The 21,577-nt window shown below is 38.2% G+C and overlaps 1 protein-coding gene across 2 annotated transcripts in view; it reads right to left on the minus strand.

The window, feature by feature from the left end:
• The window catches only part of SLC7A11 (solute carrier family 7 member 11), a 141,341-nt gene that overhangs the window by 44,356 nt on the left and 75,408 nt on the right, over window positions 1-21,577 (minus strand). Inside the window, exon 12 of one of the 2 annotated variants that reach the window (XM_005895834.2) lies at window positions 9,975-17,866. The exons of the other annotated variant lie outside the window; for it this stretch is intronic. Within the exon in view, the coding sequence (XP_005895896.1) occupies window positions 17,799-17,866 (68 nt within the window). The 3' untranslated portion in view covers window positions 9,975-17,798. Of the gene's footprint in view, window positions 1-9,974; window positions 17,867-21,577 lie in introns of those variants that run through there. 2 annotated transcript variants of the gene reach the window in all.

Below are 21,577 nucleotides of genomic sequence, written 5' to 3' on the forward strand. Positions count from 1 at the left end.
AATTGTGTTTTTGATGGATCAGAAGATGAAACAGTAATCACTGTTGGACATCTTTTCTTTAATCACATTCCTGAAACCACAAAGGCTAGAATAGCTGTCAACTTGATCAAAATATGGAAAAAATAGAGAATGACATCAATGGAAGTATTCTGAAACTACAACACATCATGTCGTCATGCAAAATAGACAGCCATCTCAGATCTACAGTCATACTAGGTGCCCTCTGTCCTTTTCCCACTTAATTCCCTTAATCCCCTTGCTCCATTTCCTGCCCATCTCAGGCAAGTTCATTCCACGGGGCTACACTTTTCTCTTTTTACTCTCTGCAATGGAAATCCACCAACTTGGATTTCTGCAATGGAAATCCACCAAGTTGGATTTCTGCAATGGAAATCCATCATTTTCAACTGACAATTTTATTTACCCATTTAATCAAAAACTATTTGTTGGGCAATTAATATTTTCCAGGTACCAGATTATCAGATTGTAGATACGAAATACGTATTTTCTGAACCCGTGAAGGTCCGTTTCTATACAGAGCACTTCTAAAGTGTTGGGGTGAGAAAAAGAAGTGGTTCTTTCCCATAACTGATATTTACTCCCATGTAGAAACCACCATGAGACACTCTTGGCCTCATTCTAGAAAAGTAGTGCCCTAATCTTACTGGTGAGTTTGGAAAGAAAAAAAAAGAAAGCTGACTATACATCTTTTCCCTCTTGGGAGCCATCCTGGCCTCAGAGGGCATTAATTCTGCTGTCCTGCTTCATGTCTTAAGTTTTCCAGGGCCAGAGACCCAAAGAAAGAGGTGTGAATGGGTACAAGACTGCCTGCAAGGGAGTGAGGAAATCTTTCTAACCCCAGAATTCAACAGTAGAAAGCCCACTTGCCCTTAGCTTCTAATATAGAAGAATCAGATTCTTCTATATTAGCTGCATCAACAACAAAGGTGATCTTTTATTCTATCTGCTTTAAAATTTCCACTTATAGCTTAATTGATTTATAATTCAAAAAAGGAAGAGAGGTGTTATGTATAAGCCTTCCCAAGAATATTAACAATGTGTATCTAAATCCTCTCCTCTCACCTGAGTTCTTGACTTATAATCTGTTCATCAGGGGATGTGTCCAGATGGAATTATCACTATCTCAAATTTAGCACTTCACAAATGAAAATGTGCTCTAATCTCCAATCAGCTCAAAAAAGGAAATCAGAAGTTTGCCAGCAAACATGTCTGTTCAGTCACATGCTCCTTTATTTATTTATTTAGCTCGTTCAGGTTGGGCTTCCCTGATGGTTCAGCAGGTAAAGTATCTAGCTGGAATGCAGGAGACACAGGAAATGTAAGTTCAATCCCTGGATCAGGAAGATCCCCTGGAGAAGGAACTGGCAACCACTCCAGTACTTTTGCCTGAAAAATTACACAGACATAGGAGCCTGGTGGGCTACAGTCCAATGGGTGGCAGAGTTGGACACGACAGCACAGCACAGGCTTCACACCATGGAGTCACCTATGACCCCTGCTCCTCTTAATCCTCCAAAGTAAGTCAGGCACAAAGGTTTGACTTTTTTGCTAAATTTCTTATTTATCTGCCCTTTTATCTCCAATCCCAACTAGACTTCTTCATGCCTGTTTATTGCAAAAACTCTTCAGCTAGATTTTGCTGAACCCAGATTTGTCTTCATAAACTCTAGCAGAGCTGACAACTGCCCAGTTGCCACTTTGACCATATGATTCCCTTCAGAAATGCCTTCAGTGGCTTCCATCCTCAGATCACGCTCGTTCTCCTGATTTAAAGGTACTGCCATAAGTGACCAGGATACAGTCAACTTCTCTGTATTTACCACCCTCAATTCTATTTGGACTTACATCCTTTATGAACCAAAGGCAGACTATCCTTTTAATATATGCCTTTCACCAAATTGTAAACCATATATACACATCATCCAAATCAACTTCTACTCTACAATCTCCTTCAAATGTTTAAGGACTAATGCAAAGTCCAACACACATTTTTCAGTTAATCCCATAATGTATTCAATTATGTGTCCCTGTGGTTTATTACAGATTCTTCTTTATCCAAGCTGAATTTGTGTGAGATTCAGCTGAAGAATCATGGTACATTTCCCATACCATAAAGTTCACTGTAAATCATAGATATGAAATAAATATTTAATGACTGATTGACTTACAAATATAAGAAAGTAATTGTTTTCAACCTAAGCGATGATTTGATCCAACATTCGGGAACTTAAGAGTGATTTAAGTAGTAATCAGAATTTCTACTCTGATCTCTTTGACTTTCTCTGTGGCTCGAGGCAAGCATTTTAGCTATTTTGGACTCATTTTCTTAATCCAAAAATGGAAGTAAGACTTGTCATCTGTCTTATTCATAGAAAGTGTTGAGGAGTATCCTAGTCAATGCAAAGCACATGGCTAATACAAAGTTTAATAAAAATGATAAATAACATCTATTACGAAATTGAACCATTGTTCAATTTCTTCTGCCCTTTCAGTCCTTTGATTCAATATTCTCTCACTGGAATCTGAGAGCTGTGATTTGCGAAAGTGCTTTACTAATAATCATAGACTTTCCACATTAACCTTTTCTTATCATTAGCCACACCTGGATGATATCAAATTATTCTTTTAAGGAAATCAATATATCACTATAAATACAGAGAAACATCTGGTAATGGGACTTCAGATTAGGGAGACTTGGGTATGGAAAAACTGCATCAGAGCAAAATGGCAAAATGGATGGTTCCTGACTTCAGTTCCCCTCACAGAAAGAGTGACTAGCAGTGCACACAGACAGACAAGATGCCTTTGTGAAGATCCCAGAACATGGGGACGAAGCTGAAGCACACACCTGGACCACAAAAACCAAGGAAAAACATATTAAAAGGGTCAGGGAACTTGCTTCCTTTTGGCCAAATCTCTCCTACCCCAGGCCAGTATGCTGCCACACCAGGAGGTTCCCCTTCCCCACCAACTTGACCTGTAATTTCTCCAGGGAAAAAAGGAGGGCCCAAGGCAGATACCCAGCTTCTCCAGCATGCAGAAAGCTTCCCAGGAAACCCTCTGAGGTATTGCCTCATGGGATTTCCCTGGGGAACAGCTAGAATTGGGATGGAGGAGCTTACAGATCTTGACAGACAACTTTCTGCTGGTGGTGACGCCTGATCTTAGATTCCAGCCAGCAGCTCTGTCCATCTGTAGACCCAAGTCAGTGGCCCTGTCTGGCCAGACAGCTTAGTAGGAAGTTTTGCTCAGTTTCAGTCCACAGCCAGTAGGCTGTCCCAGTGGCAGGGCCCATTCTGTACACTTGCCTAGACAGTGAAGCAAGTCTGCAGCTCCACTCAGCTGCTAAACATAGCCTCCAGCCCTGCCTGACCAGCAAGCCCAGCCAGAGACCTTGAGCAGCTGTGATGCTCACCCTGGAACCCAGCTGAGGCAGAGAGCCAAGTTGGGTGCCCCAACCAACCACAGTACATAACTTCCAGTCCCATGGCATGGCATGGGAGCCCAAAGCATGACCCTAGGCATTCTCGTGTTGAGCCCACACTGCCGCTTAAAGGCTGAACACAGCCATCTTCCTCTTCTGGGCAGAGCCCAGCCGGCCACCCTTTCCCAGCCATGGTATGTAGACTGAGGCTCCACGTGCCCAGGAAACTTGGACAGCAACCCTTACAGATCACAGACTCTAGCACCACCCAACTGCAAGGTACAGCTGGAGGGCCTGCTCCGCCAGGGATCCCAGCCAGAGACAAAGAGTGAATTTCAGCCAGCAGACTCCATGATTACAGACTGTAGCCAGGACTGAACACAGAGTCCAACCAGGGGCACCATCCAGCTGGGTGGGGCACAGCCTGATGAACACAGATTCAAGTATTGTGAACAAAATACAAGCAAATGAAATTCAACATTAAAAGGATTGTACACAATGACCATGTGGGATTTATTTCAAGGATTGTAAAGATGGTACAAATCAATGCAAATCAATAAATAGGATTCGTCATATTAATAGAATGAAAGATTAAAATCATATGATTTTCTCAATAGATGACGAAAAGGCATTTGATAAAGCAGAATACCCTTTAATGATAAAAACTCTCGAAAGATTGGATACAGGAGGAATATACCTCAACATACACATGTATGGCAAACCAAACAGCTAACACCATATTTAACGGTGAAAAGCTGAACGCTTTTGCTCTAAAACAAGGAACAAGAGTGCATACTCACCACTCCTATTCAAAGAGTACTAAAAGGCCTAGCCACATCAGTTAGGCAAGAAAGAGAAATAAAAGGAGTCCAAATCAGAAAGGAAGACGTAAAATTGTCTTCGTTTGTCGATGACGTGATTATATATTTACCAAAAAACTCTTAGACAAATACTTTCTGATCTCACTAATATGTAGAATTTAAAAAGTCAAATTCATAGAAAGCAGGTTTATGGCTACCAGGGACTGAAGGGTGGCAGTAATGGGGAGATGGCCAAAAGCTACACATTTTCTGTTATAAAACGAACACATTCTACACATGTAATATACAACATGGTGACTGTATTAACAATACTGTACTGTACACTTGAAATTTGCTAAGAGAATAGATTCTAAATGTTGTTAACACAGGAAAAAGTGGTTACTGTATGAGACGAAGGATGTGTTAACTAACTTTACGTGATAATCTTTTCATAATATGTATCAAATCATCACCTTGTACTAAACTTACACAATAATATTTGTCAATTGTATCTCAACAAAGCTGGGGGGAAAATGGTATCAGAGAACTCCCTATTTTCCATGGATCTGTTCTTTAAATAATCTCAAATCGTTTTTGTCACTGTTCTTCCCAATTGCTCAAATAAAATTCTTGTTCTCCTGTTGGAAGTGTCACTTTTCATCAATTGTTGATTATGAAGACTGGGAAAAAAATACTAAACATTCTTCTCCATATTTCTACAGAACCAGAAAAATTTCGAATATTTATGGTATTGACATTTTTAAAATTAACCCATTAGAGTCAAATGTATGATACTTTTACCTGTGAGACAATGACTCTATTATAGTAGGTCATTCAAGGTAGACTTTTGTTTAATATTTTCATTTGGACAAAAAATAAATTTAGAAGTTAAGAAGAGATGTAAATTTATAGCACCAGAGGACTACCTCTCAAAAAAAAATTACAAACCTTCCTAGAGATGATAGTTGATGAGGTTCAACATTGTAGATCAGATGTGATCTAACTTGAACAAAAGAGGGGAAAACATGCTAAGGAGAGCCAGCAATAAAATTCCTGGAAAGAGAGATTTATCTCTTTTGTTGATTACACATTCCTGTAGTTACTTTCTCTTTCAATATTATATGTTGAGCCTATTGTACTTTGCAAATACTTCTGGCAGTGTGAACTAATTAGATAAGATATAAGAATAACAAAGTGGTAAAAAACAATTCATCATTTACTACTGAAATAATTATATTTAGAAACTTTACAAAACGATAAAATTTGAAATTTTGATAAGGTTCAATGTTCACGCCACATGCGAATTTCATTTGTCTCTACCATCTCCATCATACTGGGTAAAGACCACAATTTTGAACATTGCCTAATAAGTCCTCTGCAACTGCTCTTCTTCTTTGGAAAGTACATTATGATTTTGTGTTGTGCTCTAGGAACACTGATCTTGCATCTATTTCCTTTAACAAATGTTGCTTTTTTTGGCTCAGGGCCTTTATCACACAGACTGCTTTGCCTATAACCCTTCTCATCCCACTTCCACTTTACCTGGTTAATGAGCACCCATCCTTCAATATGAATTCACATCATATCACTAGGAAAGCCTTCCCCAACCTCCTAGACCAGATCATATCGGAGTATACTGCATTCTAGCATCTGAGATTTACCCTAATTCTTAACAAGACATATGAGTGATTAAGGGAAAAATATCTATGTCCTCAACTTTTTGAATCATAGGCAATACTAACTCTTAAGCACTGTATCTCTAGCATCATTATACTGCTTGGCATAGGGCAGGTGCTTGAATTTTTGTCAAATCAGTAAATGAATAATTAAACTTTGATTTTAATACCTTAAGTAACAAATTTGAAAGGAAAATGACAATGTGGGAGTGAGAAATAAACATAAGTTTAAGATAGAATCCAGAACATGAAAGAAAATTTTATGGTGTATTGAGATTTTAGAAAATGGAGTACAGAATGATAATAATGACATATTGTATATTTACAATGTTAATTACTATGAGAAAAGTAAGATTAGTCTCTTATTTTTAACAAAAATTAGAATGAGAGGAAAATAACTGGCTTACTCATACATTTCTTAGGGTTATACTCATTTATACTTACCAATTTACTTTATTATAGCTAGAGGGTATTTCAATTTTTATAGTAATTTAACCTGAATTAACACCTTTGAAATTCTCTTTCATGTCTTTCAGAGATTAATAAATCTTCAAAGCTAAACATTTAAAAGGTATTGAATCCTAATTATATTTTTATTTCTAAATTCTTTCAAACATAAAACATTTTAAGATCATAGTTTTGAGTTAATGTCTGCTGGGGACCAGGTGTTCTTAAACTTAAGACCATAAAAACAATAACGTGGCTATGAAGACCCAACCTTCAAAGTCAGATTTCTAGAAAGTCTGAAAATGTAATTCCAGGGCATGTGGAGGCAAAAGCAACAATTCAGTTATTTAGGACCTGCCTACCCATTCCAGAATCAGTTCAGTGCAGTTCAGTTGCTCAGTTGTGTCCAACACTTTGCGACCTCATGAACTGCAACACGCCAGGCCTCCCTGTCCATCACCAATTGCCAGAGTCCACCCAAACCCATGTCCACTGAGTCGGTAATGCCATCCAACCATCTCATCCTCCGTCATCCCCTTCTTTACCTGCCTTCAATCTTTCCCAACATCAGGGTCTTTTCCAATGAGTCAGCTCTTCGCATCAGGTGGCCAAAGTATTGGAGTTTCAGCTTCAACATCAGTCCCTCCAATGAACACCCAGACCGATTTCCTTTAGGATGGACTGGTTGGATCTTCTTGCAGTCCAAGGGACTCTCAAGAGTATTCTCCAACACCACAGTTCAAAAGCATCAATTCTTCACTGCTCAGCTTTCTTTATAGTCCAACTCTCACATCCATACATGACCACTGGAAAAACCATAACTTGACTAGATGGACCTTTGTTGACAAAGTAATGTCTCTGCTTTTTAATTTGCTGTCTAGGTTGGTCATATACATCAGCTCAAATTTTTATGAATTAGAAACAGCCTAAAATTCACAGTAGAAAATGATTAGATGTAGTTCAGGTGCAAAGTCATTGTGAACCTAAACCAGGAGGTTTAAGAGCCTAATTATGTGTTTTCTAATTTTTTAACACATTTTCAATAAATACATTTCTAGTTATATTCATTAAGATAAGTATATAAAATAAGTATAAATACATACCACATGGTTTGTATTTCTCTTCAAGTGTTTAAATTTAACAGGTGCAAAAGTTATTAATAGTTTCCTTTCTTATTGTTCTCCTAAAATATATTAGGAAAAAGTGCTACTTAATCTCCTGTGTCTACTTCAAAGAGAAGCTGAATCATCAAAGATATAAATTTTCTGTCTATTTCAGACCATTATTTGTTTTCATGCTACTGTTATGAAAAAGATACCTTATCAAGACTGCTGCTGCTGCCAAGTCGCTTCAGTCATGTCTGACTCTGTTCGACCCCATAGACAGCAGCCCACCAGGCCCCGCCGTCCCTGGGATTCTCCAGGCAAGAACACTGGAGTGGGTTGCCATTTCCTCCTCCAGTGCATGAAAGTGAAAAGTGAAAGTGAAGTCGCTAAGTCGTGTCTGACTCTTAGTGACCCCATGGACTGCAGCCCACCAGGCTCCTCCATCCATGGGATTTTCCAGGCAAGAGTGCTGGAGGGGGGTGCCGTTGCCTTCTCCGTTATCAAGACTATAGGAACCCAAATATCTTTCATGGGATGAGTTCATAGTAGGTCATTTGCCATTTTTTCTATTCAAGACCCACTTAGCAACATGAACTAGCAATGCAGGAGGGTGTAGAAAGAAAGGAGAGGAGAAAAGAAAGACTGAAACTCTCTACTTTTCTTATGTTCTGAAGGTAAGACATTTCATAGAACTCCACAGAATCGAAAAGATTGCTTAAAGGTAATACAAACTGCTTCCAAAAGAAAAAAACCTTACAATGAAACCTAATGAATAACCATTACTGTTCATTTATTGAATGTATGAATCTAAAACACTGAAGACTTCCCAGGTGGTAAAAAAAACCACCTGCCAATACAGGGGACATGTGTTCGATCCCTGGTACAGGAAGACTGCACATGCCAGGAAGCAACTAAGCCAGTGCATCCCAAGTACGAGCCTGTGCTCTGGAACCCACGAGGCACAACTGCTGAAGCCTGCATGCCCTAGAGCCCATGTGCTGCAGCATAGAGAAGCCACTGCAGTGAGAAGCCTGCACACTGCAAGTAACAGTATCCCCCTCACTGCAACTAGAGAGGAGCCCCCCTTGCCACAACTAGAGAAAGCCTGCACGCAGCAATGAAGACCCAGCACAGACATGAATAAATAAATAAAAATCAAATAAAACACTGGGTACCTATTATATACTTCAGTTGAGTAAAAGATAACTACATGTTGCAAATCCGGGCAGAGAAAGGAATTAGGCAAAATCAATTTCAACGCTGTACTATGAGTTCCACTAAAGAAGCGTGCTGCAGAAGATGAACATGGTCGGCAGTCAGATCCTAATCCAACTTGGAAGATGGAATTAGTGACTTTGCTATGGTTTTTCCTGTGGTCATGTTTGGATATGAGAGTTGGACTGTGAAGAAGGCTGAGCGCCGAAGAATTGATGCTTTTGAACTGTGGTGTTGGAGAAGACTCTTGAGAGTCCCTTGGCCTGCAAGGAGAGCCAACCAGTCCATTCTGAAGGAGATCAGCCCTGGGATTTCTTTGGAAGGAATGATGCTAAAGCTGAAACTCAAGTACTTTGGCCACCTCATGCAAAGAGTTGACTCATTGGAAAAGACTCTGGTGCTGGGAGGGATTGGGGGCAAGAGGAGAAGGGGACGACAGAGGATGAGATGGCTGGATGGCATCACTGACTCGATGGACGTGAGTCTGAGTGAACTCCGGGAGTTGGTGATGGACAGGGAGGCCTGGCGTGCTGCGATTCATGGGGTCGCAAAGAGTCGGACACGACTGAGCGACTGATCTGATCTGATACTCAAACTTGAATGTTGGGTAGAAGTATGCTATGTTGGGTGTAGAACATCAATGGGGGAGATTAATATAATTCCTGTAGGTATCTGCAGAATCCCTACATTGTTTCAACTATGTCAGATGAAACGATGGTATCTTTTTCTTTGTTAGACTACTAAAAAGGCATTCAATATTGTGGCAGAGAATATGGAGGTGGCCATTTGCAGCTGGAGAAAGAAATGTGGCAGATTATGGAAAATACTGCATGCTATACAGAAGTATGGGTTTTACCCACCCAGGAAAAAAAGTTAATAAATGTGAAACTATCGAGGATTTTTATCATCGCTGTGTTTTAGAAAGAACATCCTGGGGAAAACATGTGAGGCTGAATTAGAGATAGACAGGAGATAAGACTTTTGTTAAGACACAAGAAATAAGAGGACCGAACTAGGACAGGCAAAAAATGGAAGAGAGAAGTTGCTAGATATTTCAGGGCAAAGGACAGATGAATGTAGGCCATGAGGAGGAATGTCTACAGTGTTGCTGAATTCACCACCACTTTCAGGGTTTAGTATAGGAAATTGTTTTGAAGTGAGACACTCCAACAAATTTACATAATTAGTGAAAAATCCAATCATTAAAACCAAAACCTTCAATTTAATGGAATGTACACTAAAAAATGTATGCTAAATAAAAACACAGCATAAATTTTTTTGGTAAACTATCAAATGTTTATTTAATTTCCATTTAAAGTATTTTCGACTAAAAATATGTACAAAAATATGTATTCAAAGTTTGAACCAGAAGCATGACAGGTATACATGTACATAAATACAACTGAAATAAATGCAATGCAACACTAACATCATATTGCACCAAAATTTATTCCACAAGAAAACACATGCATCAAGAGTTTCCACCAGATGAATGCACACTTATTTCATAGTATCTTACCACTTACACAAATAGCCCATAAACACCATCTGGTAGTGTGATTGCTGTACCAGAACTCTCCCCAGAGGGCAATCATTAAGCTGTAGAAAAATCCATTTTATTTCACATATCACATGCTGGTATAGGTATCAGTGCCAGAGAATCCTAAGAAGCACTGCACACTCCACAAACGAAAGTCCCTTTGCATCATTTGAATTTTCATAAATCTTAGTACTTCTATTGTCTTGGAATACAGATGCAGAAAAGGAATTTTGCGCCTTAAGAATTTATCAATGGATACTGTGTAAAATGTGTATAAAATACACACAGTCCCATTTGCCAAGGTTCACAATCACAATGCTAAGAGGCAGAAACACTGCCGCAGATGAGGACCAGTGAGAATGGTGAGGCTCTCTCCCTCCGCCCGACTTCTCCTTCTTCTACTTGAGAGCATCAGGCCAACCCCACCTCCCTCCCTCTTCCAATCAGAGAAACATTCCAAGGTCTTGGGGAATGCATTCCAGACCCAAGTTAATGGATTAGGCTGGCTGGCTGGTCTATTCATTACAATCTAAGCCAGATCAAAGAGACAGCTGCCGACACAGCCCTCCAGGGTAACCGAACTCTTTTCCCACTGGGCTAAATTGATTCCCTTGGTGCAAATTACTGGTTCTTGCCAGAGACTATGAAAGACATTTAAATACATTCACATATAGTACCTAATAATATGTTAATGACATACCAATACATATGGATATTTTCTGTCCCTTGATAGTTGAAAAAGAAATTATTGTTACCAGGTCAAATCTGAACAAAAAATTCACTAAACCCATTTTTCATAGGGTCGATACAGTTATATATATACAAAAGACAACATGAAAGATTCAAAATGAAATGAATTCTGAGTCAATAAGTAAAAACCATCTCTACCAGTGCATTGCTACCGTCTATGAAAACTAAAACCCAAGCACAACAAAGCCCAGCATCAAAACTTTGATAGCAAACTAGGAAAAATTAAGTTCTCAAAGCATCCAGTACAAGAAGTCCTTTGTTTTTCCTCTTTGTGACTTGTATTTATTATAAAACTGCAGGTAATCAACATGTAGTATCAGTTAAACAATTCTACACCACGTTTGTCCACCCTAAGAGAAGACACTGCATTACATGGTAATAAGCAATGTTTTTGTTTTGTTTTGTTTTTAATACAAAACATCCAATGCTTATGTTTGCAAAGTTCCCCAAATACTGAGAGGTACCACTGAAAATTCATTACTATAGTGCTATAATCCATCTACAAAAAGATAAAAATTTGGGGCAAATGCCTGTGTTCACAATAAGCAAGAATAGAGTGATATGCCATTCTTAGAACATGGATATTGTCAAAAGATGAACCCTGTTTTCAAGATATAAGCATCAATAGTTTAGTTCTAGATTTATAACAGTAGTAATAACATTCACAAGGGAAAACCATTAGATAAAACATTTCTCCAAAAAGAGGATCGAAATAATCCCAGACTTTAAAAAACAAAGAAGAAATAATTCTAGACCATTTAAAATCTTTGAAGGGTTCTTGTGGTTTGTGTGAAAACCATAGTTATATGCTTCCAGAGCAATTAAAAAGTGCTGTGTGGTAGTGTTTGAAGTAATTGACATACACAGTAGTTTAATGTAGATAATTTCTATTCTATTATAATCATACATTCATTTGAAACAATCTGTGTTTTACTTTTCCAAAGTATTTTTACTTTATAGTCCATTAGTCAGTGAGTGAAGATTTGGAATGAAGGAGGAATGCAAGGGAAAAAATAATTCAGAAATCCTTTAAAATAAGACAGTTCAAACTCAAACCAGGGAACCGTACTGCATCACCCTCTAGTGCACTGTGAATGTGTTTCCAAGTGTGCACAGAAAGATGCTAATCAGTAGAAATAAGCTGAGTCCAACTTCACAATCCTCATTTAAGTCAGGCCTCTCAAACCCAACCAGCTACACAGCTGTGACATCCAAAGGCCTAAACTGTTTTCCCACAAGATTCTGTGCAAAATACCCTGTTGCACAAAGTACTCAAATACAGTCACTACTGCAAATGAGATAAATAACTGTGCGTTGGTCTTTTTTTTGTCTCTCTCTCTAGCTTTCAACATGCCCTTTAGAGGCTTCAACAAGAGGTAACAAGAGTCCTTGTTAGGACTCAGGAAGCAAATCTTCTAACCAAGAAAATTAATTCACTTGAAAGTCATACTTTCAAAAATAAAATCAGTAGTGTATCTGTTGAGGGAAAAACGTATGCTCACTTTCAAACCAGTGCATCCATCTGTATGGGCTCCCAGACATCTAATGTTCCACAGTTTCTCTTTCTTGAGAGATCATTATCTATAAAACTGTTAAGGCAGTTATTGATACTATAAATGTACCCTTGGTCCAAGTAGCCAAAACACACACAGGTAACAGATAGCTATCTGGAGACTGTAACCATCCTCCACCAATATTTTAAAGCCAATGGTAACAAAGAGAAGGTTGTGGGGACTCCTAAGTACCCACAACTAACCGAAGTGGTAGCTTCATGCTAAGAATATCAAGTAATTGTGTAAAAGTAAATTAAGGCTCACTCTTATTTTGAAAATAACTTGTCAAAAAAAACGAAAAATAAAAAGAATCACTGATTAACTAAAAGGAACAGAGAAATGCTTCAAAAATATCACTTATCCTGATGAGGTGACAATATCTCACAACATATGGAAAATTGATGAACTTTCTGTGAGACCATAATGAACACCTTTGTGAATTTGTATCAGATCTAAAAATAGATCAAGCATTTATTTTTAGATGCCAACTAATTTCTAAATGCAACAGAAAGAAGAAAGGATTATCTCTCAAAATTGGCTATTAAAATATCTTCTTAAGTACAGTACTAATAATACCTAGAGGTTACACTTCTAGGTAATATATATATTGAGATATGTTAAAAATAGTTTATCAGAAAATTAACCTAAAATACATTTATAGGTAATAAACTCTGTCCATGGGATTTTCCCAGCAAGAATACTGGAGTGGGTTGCCAGGCCCTCCTCCAGGGGAATTGCCTGACCCAGGGATCAAACCCACATCTCCTGCATGGCAGATAGATTCTTTATTGCTGAGCCACCAGGGAAGCCCTAATAATTATTTTATATATAAATAATGTAAACAGAAGCTGTCAAAATGACTCATTATCTACTCTAATTTGCATCCACCGTGAGCTTCTCGTCAGTTACACAATGACATGCTTTGATTCCTGACTTTGAATGGTTAGGAGAGTTAGGAAATGTAGCTCTGTAAACATGATCAGTACCAACATACAGCATATTACACAGGGTAAAATGAAGCAGGGTTTAACTAAAATCAAATTTCTTGACTCATCTGCATTCAAATCTCAAATACCTCCATATTTCTTTCCAAACTAAGAAAAAGAGCTACAATTAAAATCTCATTCATTGTTTTCCTATCATTCAGAATTGACACATAAAATGTCAAAAGTGCAACTCTCTCCTTATATACTACATATAATATGTATTAGGAGAAAGCCACTCTATAGTTACAAAGAGATAATTTAATTAACTCACAACTATATTCCTTAAAAAATATATCCAACAAATATCCCATGCTTATTTCTAGTGGAAAAAGGAGTGAGAATCCTTTGTTCTCTCTCACAGGGACAGATGCAGATTTTGTAGGGCCAGAAATAAATATATAATTTTGCCAATCTTCTTCAAGAAAAGTAATACAAAATTCTTAATGCAAAATGAGATACAGGACCCTAACAAAGGCATGTCTAAGTGACAGGCACTGAACCTTACATTTCATTAGCTTTTAGGGGTATCTGTGTACAGCAGTTAATTTTTACAAATTTCTCTGACTATATTGCATAATGTTAGACCAAAGTATTGCTACCTCCAATCACATACTACCTTTCATTTCCTGCTACTCTCTATCAGCTTCTATCTTTTCATAACCCATTCCTTGACTGTAAGAAACCAGCTACAGGTCAAAGGTGCGCCCTTTTTCAGTTAGCATTACATACATCTCAAATACTAGAGATAATGAGTTTCCTGAAGACTGATTCAGTTCAACATGGAATTCTATTGAGTTATGTAATTTTACTCATGTTAACCATTTGTTGATATATCAAATAGCAATGGGGAAACAATTGTACCAGACACACAAAACAGTCTAGAAACTTCCTTCAACATATATTATCTTAGTGTTAGAGAAACTCTCATGAGCTGCTAATGTAACCTAATACTCTGCCCTAATTTTGCACCTCACAAATGGGATAGATACAGTACAAGTACGTATGCAAATATGTATATATTTTACATATGCAAATGTGTGTATATACATATTGTTATATGTATATAACAATCTACTGTTTATGTTTGGCCATCTTTTCTAAGACAAATCTTTAATCTCCTAATGAAAGACAAGAAGGGAGTTTATTTCTAGCTGACCAAGACACCATTTATAACGGTCAGTTTTCTTCATTACACAGAAGAAAAAAATCTCAGAAAAATAACCCAATATTTTTTAATGGGGGTCAAAAACTTTTACTGAAATATTCATAATTGTGTGAGGAGAGTCATTCCATTTCATCTATCAGACTGCTTGAGCTTTGGAAGTCATTACTAGGTCCATTTAATTCATAATTAAACACTTGAGAATCTATGTTCCAAAAAAGCAGAACATTTGAAAATGTTATATTAGTTGTTGTAAACTATACTGGCTACTTACACTTTTTGCATTATAATAAACTGATAAAATGTATCTAAACATTTGAAAATGTACATTGGTACAAATATATCACATGCAAAAGTTCAATATATAAAATATATATATGAGAAAATTTTTCCTAAAGATATGAGAAAAAATTATTTAGTATAAAAATACACATATACAAAAAAGTGTGTAGGAGAGTTTTCAAACTAGAATCTGCTTGACATAAAACCATTACGAATAAATGTTGTGAATATTAAATGAATGATTACAGAAGGTCTGTGTCTTGTCATGATATATCTTAAGAATAAGTAGAAATACAAATTAATCATCACTTTAAAAAAATTGCTGACTTTCCATCTCATTAAAATGGCATTACAATTAGAAATTTAACAATGATAAAATCATTTTTTAAAATGATGAAAATAATGTGTAATCTAGTCAATTTGTATAATGATATATTTAAAAGAGAAAGTGAAAGTGAAGTCACTCAGTTGTGTCCAACTCTTTGTGACCCCATGGATGGTAGCCTACCAGGCTCCTCCCTCCATGGCATTCTCCAGGCAAGAGTACTGGAGTGGGTTGCCATTTCCTTCTCCAGAGGATCTTGTCCCAACCCAGGGATCGATCCTGGGTCTCTGGCATTATAGGCAGACGCTTTACCATCTGAGCCACCAGGGAAGTCCTTTAAAAGAGAAACTAGAACCAAAACTAAAGAAAAAATAAAATGAGGAGACCTATCTGTCACTGTTGATATAAGCACATTAACCTCAGGAATAATCCAGAAGTATACAAACTTCTCCATGATGCTTCACCATTATTTTTTTCCATTGGGGGGAAAAAAAATTCCAGAAGAGTTTTCTGGTTTAGATTATATGGGCCTAGACTAGAAAAAATAGTATACAAGAAATTTGTTTTTACTTTTAGCAACTATTTAGTGGGAAGAGACATAGACAAATGGGTAAAAGAAGTATAAATTTCACATCCAATTTTAAGAACCCATGGTAAGAGAAAAGGAAGGAATTTTTGTAAATTCATTTAAAGACCCAAACACTAGGTTTGGGCAAAAAAATTTCAATCTCAGATATATATTAAATTGAAATTTAATTAATCAAATTTTGAAATTGAAATTAATAAACTGAAAGTTAATGAATTGTAATTGCCTCAAATTATCAACTGTCTATGAACCCAATATCCGTTACTAATTTTAATCAGTATAATTTTTCAAAAAATTCTTTTTTTCACATGGACAAAAATTAAAGAATGAAAAATATTCTGGCTGTGACTATTCAATCCAAGACTTGAGTAAGAGTTAAGAAATTTCATTATATTATTCTTATTTGAAAATTCCCCAATGTTTTCTAAACCTGGCATAATAGTACCTGCCTGAATATATACACTGCATGCAGTTTCTTTGAGTGAATTTCTTATTAGTTATCTCTTTCACAAGTTGAATGATAATTAAGGTGAAGAGATTACTGACCAATCCTAAATGCAGAAATGGAAAATTTTTTAGAAACATCAATTGTAAATCTTATTTAGCGGTGACATTTCTTCCTTAGCATGCGTGCATGTTGTCACGTCCAACTCTTTGAGACCCCATGGACTGTAGCCTGCCAGGCTCCTCTGTCTGTGGGATTTCCCAGGCAAGACTACTGGAGTGGGTTTCTGTTTCCTTCTTCAGGGGACCTTCCCAACCCAGGGACTGAACCCAAGCCTCCTGCATATGTCTTTTCCTAATTGATCTGGACAGTTTTGCCCAAAGAGAAAATGTACAAACTGTCAAAATTCATCACTGTGTAAAAACAGCTATGAAATTAAAATATTATTCAGAATCACTAACAATGTATACAGATCTATAGATCTGGGCAATATATTTTGGACATTTTCTCTCTTGGTGATTTCTGTCTTCTGTTGATATTGTTAACTTGAAGATTTAAAATGCACATATTTAGATAAATTTATCAAAGAGTAAATTATTAGTGAAACACATGACTGTGCTTAAGAGAATTTAATACCAAACCGACTATTGCTTTACTCTAAGAAAGGTGCTACATCCTCTCCTGATCAATTAGGCTACCATGAAAACAAAATGGCATGTATCCATGGAGCTTCCTGATAATGAATGAATAAAAAAATCCTAACAATATTCTCAAGAATATTTTTTGCTTAAACATAATTCCTGGATTTGCCTCCTAAACAATAACCCCTAGAAGCTCTTCTTTAATGGATTCATTAAAATTAGGCATACCCTCTCTGTTCTTTGTTCAAAATGCTCTGGATACAATCCATTAAAACATGAATGATATCTAAGTTGGTATCTATGGGAAGCAGTGCTATGCCCACGTAAAATAAATTTCTTTCCACTGTCCATAACGATGGCACACACTTTTCTTTACCCAAAAGAGTAGAAATAATTTTCACAGTACAGTCATCTACAGTATATAAAAATTGTTTTTACAAAACCCTTATATGCAGAAAACATCTCAGTCTTCAATTTGAAGGTTCTTAGCCATAAGATATCTTACAGACAAAGATGACTAGAATTGTACATTCTACAGTCTTTTTCCCTAACCTCAACAGGTAGGTATAGGGAACTCAATGATCATACGAACTTATGGTATATCTACATGTCAGCTTTCTAGAACTACATGGAGTAATAGTAACTAAATTTCTTAGTAACCACTTTGAAAACACTGGAAAATTAAATAGAAATAACCAATTCCTTTCATCCATCCCCATAGTTGCAATCCTCTGGATTTTCATAAAATGGAGTGAAGATCCATTTTTTTGTTTGTTTGTTTCAGCCTTTGGACAGAAACAAAGCCAAGGATTGAATGCCAAGATTTCAAATGCATTAATTCATAATTTATGACAATCTTCTTCTGGCACAACTTCCAGTATTATTTGTAATGTTCTGGTTATAATGTCTACAAAGAAATAAAGAAGACAAATTTAAAATGCATGGATGTCAGAAATGCATACAAACAACTAAATGCAAGTTATCTGGGGTTGAATATTGAAAACCCACAACCACCTATTTCATAGAGCACTTTCAAGAAATATTTATTTCATTAGAATCCTATCATGTTCAATTAATTTACTTGTCACCTCTGTAACTTCCTATGATGGCTTCTCAGCAAGAGTACATTAATATTTTGTGTTCAGATAAAGACTTTTATTCATGAACCAGGAGGCTAAGAATCTTTTGAGACAATCGGACCAAGGTATAAATAAATGTTCAAAACTACACTTCATCTTGAGTCTAAAATTGGTTTGTTGTTTTTGCACCTACGAGAGTACATCCAATTCTGCAGCAAAATCAGAAGAATCAGAATATAATTTCCAGTCTCAACTTGTAGTATGTTATTGAGCAAAACATATTATCTCCTAGGTAGGGCCTCATTTGCTTCATCAATAGAATGAGGGACCTGGGAATGACATCAGCAAGACAGAGGGCAGGGATGCTTATCTTCTCCCCCTAAACCAAGCAAACAAAAAAAGAAAACCAAGAACAATAAACAGCTACAAATGGAAGAAACCAGCTCAGGCAAAGCTCTAGACAATAAAGAAGCAGTAGCAAAAAGCATGGCGAGCTCAAAAATCAAGGATGGCCACATGGGAAAATAAAGGCAGCTTTTGGCCCCCATTATCCCATTTCCCTGGAGGGAACTGCTAGGCACCAGAAGGAATCCTTTCAGAGGAAGGTCACCACATGAGGAGGAGAGCAGAAGGACCACAGCAAGCCTCACCATCATGGGTGTTAGCAGCTTTGGGTACAAGGGTCTCAGTCTTCAGTGATGCTGACCCTAGCTGATGGAGCAGTCTGTAGCATCAAGGCTCTGGGCTCTGGATCTACTCCCAGAGGCTGGAGCTGTTGCCAAAGTGAGACCTACCCTCAAGGGGCCCAGTTGTTGCCATGCCCCACTCTCACAGATTGGTACCACAGCACACCTCCCCATATGAGACCAGAGCCGCCACTGTTCTTTGCCCACCCCAGTCCCAGGCTTTGCTCCACCATTACCAAGGCAACCTTCCTGGCCTGAGCCCTGCCTTGGCAGGTAGTGGGGGTTAAGACTCAGATCCATCATTGCTGGGACTAGGCTGCCTGTACCCTGAGCTTCACCCCTATCCCAGGTTGAGGCTCTTGAACCATCACTACCAGGAGGGCTACCCATCAGGTTTCAAGTCAGGGCTCTGACTCATCAAGGCTGGGACCAGGCTACCACTGCCCTGAACCTCCCATCCCAGCTTGAGGCTCTGAACTGCCACTGCCAGGGCCTTGCTACCACTGCCCTGTGCCCAGTTCCCCAGAGTCTCAACACAGAGCTCTAACCAACAACTACTGGGGCTGTACCACTCTATCCTGTGAGTGTTCTGCATGGTGGGGAGGGGTGCGGGCAGACTGGAGACTTCAACCTACCACTCCAAGGCTGTACCACTACTGCATTCTGCCTTCTGAGCCCAAGCCACCAGTGCACCTTGTCACCCCAGGGCCCTTGTCACCGCCATATTCCCTCCCCTCATCACAAGTCGCAGCAGAGAGCCTGTGAAACCCAAGGACCAGTTCCACAGGCTACGCACACATGTCGACACCCTACACACCTGTGCCATGCCCACCGCAACTGTGCCTATGCTCCAGGACCCTGGCACTGCAGTAGTTCCACGAGTGCCTGGTCCTATGAGCCCTAGCTCTGAGAGTCAGCACATCAGACCAGGCACCAAGAGGGGTCTCCTCAACTAGACCTCTCCCACAGGCAAAGAGCAACCTCAGACTCCGAAGATACTAATAGCCCCATCTGCTGCCTGTCCTCTGTAGCCTTAGGCATAAAAGACCCCCTATTCCGGCCAAGGTCAGCCAGTGCAGTAGCATGGAGTCTGAATCACTGTGCCTCCTCGGGAACCAAAGACACTGCATCTCACCCAGCAAGTGCTCTCATAGCTACCTCCGGGGGAAAGGCTTTCCCTACTGAAGCCAGTCTGAAAAGGCCAGAAGAGATGACTTCACCTCAAAGGCATAAACATCAGCACAAACCCATCAAAAATATGAAGGAAATACGACACCACCAAAATAATGCAATACTACTCCAGTAACTGACCCCAAGTAAATGGAGGTCTGTGACCAAACTGAAAAAAAAAAAAAAAACTGAAAATAATGATTTGAAAGAAGCCAAGTGATATACGAGAGAATACAGACAAGTGAATTAACTCAGGAATAGTACATGAAGAGAATGAGGAATTTAACAAATAGAAATCATTTAAAAAATCAAGAAATTCTGGAGAATAAAATACATGAAATGAAAAATGTGATAGCTTCAACAGGTAGGCTCAAAAGAATCTGTAGGCTTCAAGACAGAGCTCTTGGTGTTATCTAGTCAGAGGAGAATAAAGAAATCAAAATAAAAAAGAAGCAAGCCTATATCAACTGTGGAACATGATCTAAAGAAAGAATATCCATATTTTGGGAATCCCAGAAGAAGAGAAGGAGAAAGATACAAAAAATTTATTTAAAAATATAATGGGGAAAACTTTCAAATCTGGGGAGAGATATGGCCATAGTATTGGTATGAGAAGTTCAAAGATTCCCAAACAGATTCAACCCAAAGAGATCTTTATTGGATGCATTGTAGTGAAACTCTCAAAAATCAAGGACACAAAGAAAATCTTGAAAGCAGCAAGACAAGAAAGAATCATCACATATGAAGGAATCTTGATATGACTATCAGCAAATTTATCAACAGAAATCTTACAGAGATTGGGATTGGGATCCCAGGACAGAATGGGATTATATATCCAAAATACTCAGAGGAAAAAAAAAAAAACTACCACCAAGAATACTTTACCCAGAAAAGCAATCATGAAGAAATGAAGGAGAGATAAAGACTTTCCCAGACCAACAAAAGCTGAGGGAATTTGTAGCCATCAGACATTCCCTATAAGAAATCCTATTAGGAGTTCTTTAAGCTGAAACAAAAATACACAAATCAATAACATGAAAATATATGAAAATATGAAGAAGAGGGAACACTTCCAAACATTTTATGAAGCCAGCATTGCCATGATGGGCTTCCCTGATGGCTCAGTGGTAAAGAATCTGTCTGCAATGTAAGAGATGCAGGTTTGAACCCTGGGTCAGGGAAGATCCCTTGGAAGAGAAAATGACAGCTTATTCCAGCATTCTTTCTGAAGAATTCCATGTTCAGAAGAGCCTGGAGAGCTACAGTCCAAAGGATTGCAAAGAGACACTATGCAAAGAGAGTGACTGAGAACAATTACCCTGAAACTAAGTACAGACAAAGACCCTGAAGAAAAGAACATTACAGACAAATATTTTTGGTGAATACAGATGTAAAACTTCTCAACAAAATATTAGCAATCCAAATTCAACAACACATTAAATGGATCATTCACCAAGATCAAGGGGGATTTATCTCTGGAATGTAAGGATGCATTCAATATAGTAATGAAAGTTCTAGCCAGAGCAATTCGGAGAAGGCAATGGCAACCCAGTGCTCTTGCCTGGAAAATCCCATGGATGGAGGAGCCTGGTAGGCTGCAGTTCATGGGGTCACTAGGAGTCGGACACAGCTGAGCAACTTCACTTTCACTGTTCACTTTCATGCATTGGAGACGGAAATGGC

The sequence above is a fragment of the Bos mutus genome, chromosome 17 (genome assembly GCF_027580195.1).
Source record: "Bos mutus isolate GX-2022 chromosome 17, NWIPB_WYAK_1.1, whole genome shotgun sequence".
Taxonomy (NCBI): Eukaryota; Metazoa; Chordata; class Mammalia; order Artiodactyla; family Bovidae; genus Bos; species Bos mutus.